General features: G+C 61.2%; 1 protein-coding gene across 1 annotated transcript in view; it reads left to right on the top strand.

The window, feature by feature from the left end:
* Positions 1–3,893, top strand: part of NOS1AP (nitric oxide synthase 1 (neuronal) adaptor protein) — a gene marked incomplete at its 5' end in the record, with an annotated part of 46,435 nt that overhangs the window by 40,259 nt on the left and 2,283 nt on the right. The window contains one exon of the mRNA XM_009320688.1: positions 23–342. Within this exon, the coding sequence (XP_009318963.1) occupies positions 23–342 (320 nt within the window). The remainder of the gene's footprint in view (positions 1–22; positions 343–3,893) is intronic.

The following is a 3,893-nucleotide window of genomic DNA, read 5'->3' as shown; positions in this document are numbered from 1 at the left end:
CCGCGCCCCGCCCCCCCCGCAGCCTGAGGACCCCCCCCCGCCGCCACTGGGCCCCGGCTCGGGCTTCCCCAGCACCCTGGGCAGCCCCATAGGTAGGAACGACTGTCTGGTGAAGCTGGAATGCTACCGCTTTCTGCCGGACTCGGGGCCGCCCGCCCCAGAGCCGGCACTGGGCAGCCTGGAGCTCATCAAGTTCCGCGAGTCGGGCATCGCCTCTGAGTACGAGTCCAACACGGACGAGAGTGAGGAGCGTAACTCCTGGTCCCAGGAGGAACCACCGCTCCTGCTCCACGTCCAGCCCAGGCAGGACCTGGGCGACAGCCTGGAGGATGAGATCGCGGTGTCGGGGTCGCCGGGAGGTGTTGCAGAGCAGCCGGGTCCTGCCGGAGCTGGGGCAGGCCCTGGCCATAGCCCCTGGCCCTAGCAGGGATGGGACAGCCCAGAGAGAGAGAGGGGGGGGAGGAGGGGAGCGCAAGGCTTCCAGCACACGTCTGGGAGTTGTACGGAGGTGAGGATGGAGCCGTGCCGAGGGGGTGCGCTGGGCATGCTGTGCTCCAGCGTGCACGGGCTTGTGTGCTGAGCTGGAGCATCCCTGCTTCGCATCGGATGGCGAGTTGACAGCTGCTTGTGCTACCCCCTGGTCCCCATCCCCCTGCAAGCTGCATTCTGAGGTCAGGCAGAGGCAAGGGACTCCCTGCCAGATTGGCCACTGCTGCTGGTGCTGCTGCAGGGGGGGAGCAGTAAAGCAGATGAAAGTTTTTGCTGGGGGAATGAGAAAGCAGGCACAGGGCAGTGAGTGGGGACAAGAGCGACTGAGGAGCCAGCGCAGGGCAGTGAGCAGGGACAGAGCCACTGGCGGGGAGTCTGGCTCTCTGTGTCGTGGAGAGGGTGGGAGATGAGGCCAGGGCCGTGCTAAAGAGGTGGTTAGGGTTGGTGACAGTGTACCGTCGGCATGGGTGCGTGAGTGAGAGGTGAGGCAGTGAAGGACAGGGGGACGAGCCTGGGAAGGAGCTGAAGGTGTGAGACAAGGTCACGCAGGGTGGCCGGGTGCAGGCAGCTCCTGGCAGAGTGATGGTGTTTGTGGCACTTCCAGGGCATGGTTTGTCCCTGCCTGAGGCAGGTGGAGGGTGTGCAGGCACTGCCTGCTTCTCTCCCAGGCTGTGGAGCGGAGAGGAAGGCACGGCTCGGCGAGGAGCAGGGAGTTAGGGCATGCAGCACGGGGCTGTGGGGTGTCCTTCCCTCGTTGCCGGGTCCTTGGGCTCCTCGGCATGGCTGACAGGTTTCAAAGCCTTTCTGGTGCTCTCAAGTCATATTTTCAAGCACTTCCCTGCACCCGCCATCACCACAAACTCCCTGCTTCACTTTATAGACAAACCCTCCCATTTCCAAGGAGTCGCTTGCCCCTGGACCAGGGCTGGGAGATGCAGTGCCGGCATTGGGCATGTGCAGGGATGGGCACGCTTGCTGCCCCTCGATGGGGAGCGAACTGCTGGTGTCTGCAGGTGGGCTCCTTCATGTCTCTGGTTTGCACCCTCCAGAAAAGTGAATCCAAGATCTCAGGATCCCCCACCAGACCCTGAGATGCCTATGGCTGAGGTATCTGTGGGAGCCTCCAAGAGATCCAGAGCTTGTCTCTTTTCTGCAAGCACGTTTATTGGCTGCCTGTTGCTGCAGCCTCTAAGAGGCTATGGCTGAAGGGGTTGAGCCAGTGTCCTGATGTCCCCCCTGCTCCTTGTAGAAACACTTGAGGAGGTGGGGATTGGCACCGTTGTCTTCCTCCCCATTCACCCTCGTATCCTGCTTTTGCTTCGCTTTGTTGCTTCCCTCTGCTCTTGCCTTCACCAGCTCTGTCTCTGCTAGATCTGCCTGTACCTAACCCCTATCTGAGCATCTCCCAGGCACAAGCCCTTGCTCTCCTCCAGGGCTTAGCCCGGCTGCTGAGGAAGGTCCATCGCTTCTTTCTGCCCTGGTCCCCTTGGGACTGAGGGCTGCTGAGGAGTGAAGTGTGGGTGAGACCCCTGGGGTCGGTACAAGCTGTGCTATGCACCCTCCACCGCAGGAGGAGGCTGGATGCTGTGAGGAGCTAGAGAGTCCTAGTAGGAAGGAAGGCCATGTTTCAGTGTCCCTCACAGTGGCCTGGTGTCCAGGGGAGCCCCTGCACCAGCCACAGAGGGGGCAGAGTGGGAGCGGGTGCTGGTTGGGACCTGGGTGCACCTGTCCTCTGGCCACCAATACTTCCATATGCCCTGTCCTGCACCGCTGTGGGCACAGCTGTGTGCCAGCACCTCTGCTGGGGACCCCAACATCCCACTGCCAGCTCGCAGCGGTTGGAGGTGAAAACATGGGGTGGGAGGCTGGTCCCGCCAGGAGGGAGTGGTGGGGGTGGCAGCACGCACAGGACATGGCGCAGGCAGGGTAGGGATGCGTGGGTGAGCTCGGAGAAGGATTTCCATGTGGGCAGACAGATTGTGCTGGAGAGGTGATGGCAGGAGCTCAGCCATACATGCAGGGCAGACGGAGGGAGAGCCTGAGAGGAGCAGCAGCAGGCAGGAGGTCTCTTCCAGGCTGGGCTGCCTCAGAAAGCAGGCAGGGCTGAGCCATCTCCCCAGGCCACCCCTCCTGCCCGTCCCTGCTGCACATGCACAGTCCAGGCGGTGCCCCACGAGGAGCTGTCGGGACCAGCTGCGGGCTTGGGCTCCTGCCTGGCACTCTACCCAGAGGGGATGGTGGTGGGTGCCCCATGGGCTGAGGGGCTGCCAGAGCCGCGTGGGACCCACCAGTGTCCTGCTGCACCGCAGGTGTACATGTGTAAATGATCCTCCTCCTAACTCAGCGCTGCCTCCAAGATGCCTCTCTAGCCTCTCACTTTTGTTATGGACCTTGACTGGGGATTTATAGCTATATTTTTTGTCCTTTCTTTTCCTACAACTGTCGTGTTACTAACTGTTGACTCTATCTGGGAAACGAATCTGTCAATGTAAGTGCACTTAACCCTTGGGTGTTGTCATTAGTCAACTGGCTTTTGCTAAATAAATCTTTCTATTTCTCAAGGCTTTCTGTTGTCTCTTCCTTCTTGCTGACTCTCTCTCTTTCTGTACTTCTCTCCCCCTCCACGCTGGGAGCCAGCACCAACAGTGGCATCCCTTGGCCTTGCACAGACCCCCTCCAACCTAAACATCCTCCTCTGTGGGATCCTTGCTTGCGGTGCCAGCCGCGGGCTGCCCATGAGAGCGAGGTGCCCTGTATGTTGCTGGGGCTAGAGGGGTTTCAGCCTTCCCATTCAGCCACTGCACAGCGCAGGCTTGTCTGAGGGCTGACCTGACAGCTCAAGGGTGCTGGGGGGTTCCCGGCATCTGCAGAGCACCCCACACTGCAGAGATGCTAAGCAGTGCTTTCAGGGGCTCAGGAGATTTTTGGCTGCTGGGGAAAGAAAAGTCAGGAAGAGCCTCTCTTAAAGGATGGCGGAAGTGTTGTGTAGGCAAGAGCAGCAGGCATACGGGGCCAGCTGCTCCTAAAACAATTTATTCTGCCGCTGGCAGGAGCGATGGAGCAGTGCCCTCCCGTGGCGGCTGCCTGGCTGGCGGGGCTACACGGGCACCCTGGGGGCTGCAGCCTCTTGCTCATTGTGCTCCTTCTCCCACAGGGCCTTGAGCCTGCGGTAGTACACCTTGCAGCTGTAGCCCTCCTGGGAGCTGTGCTGGATGTGGGTCTTGACCGACCACAGTGTGGGGAAGATGCGGCAGCACGACACGCACTGGTAGCCACGTTGGGGTACTGGCTGCCGCTGGGAAGCAGTGAGAATGTCCCGCACTGTGATGCTGGCTCTGCCCCTGGCCAGCCTGTCCCTCTCGGGGGGCCGGGGGTTGTCTGAGGAGCTGGGGGGGGAACAGAAG

This window comes from Pygoscelis adeliae, unplaced genomic scaffold, assembly GCF_000699105.1.
Source record: "Pygoscelis adeliae isolate BGI_AS28 unplaced genomic scaffold, ASM69910v1 Scaffold402, whole genome shotgun sequence".
NCBI classification, from domain to species: domain Eukaryota; kingdom Metazoa; phylum Chordata; class Aves; order Sphenisciformes; family Spheniscidae; genus Pygoscelis; species Pygoscelis adeliae.
The sequence above is the reverse complement of the archived record's forward strand: the minus strand, read 5'-3'. Positions and strand labels throughout refer to the sequence as shown.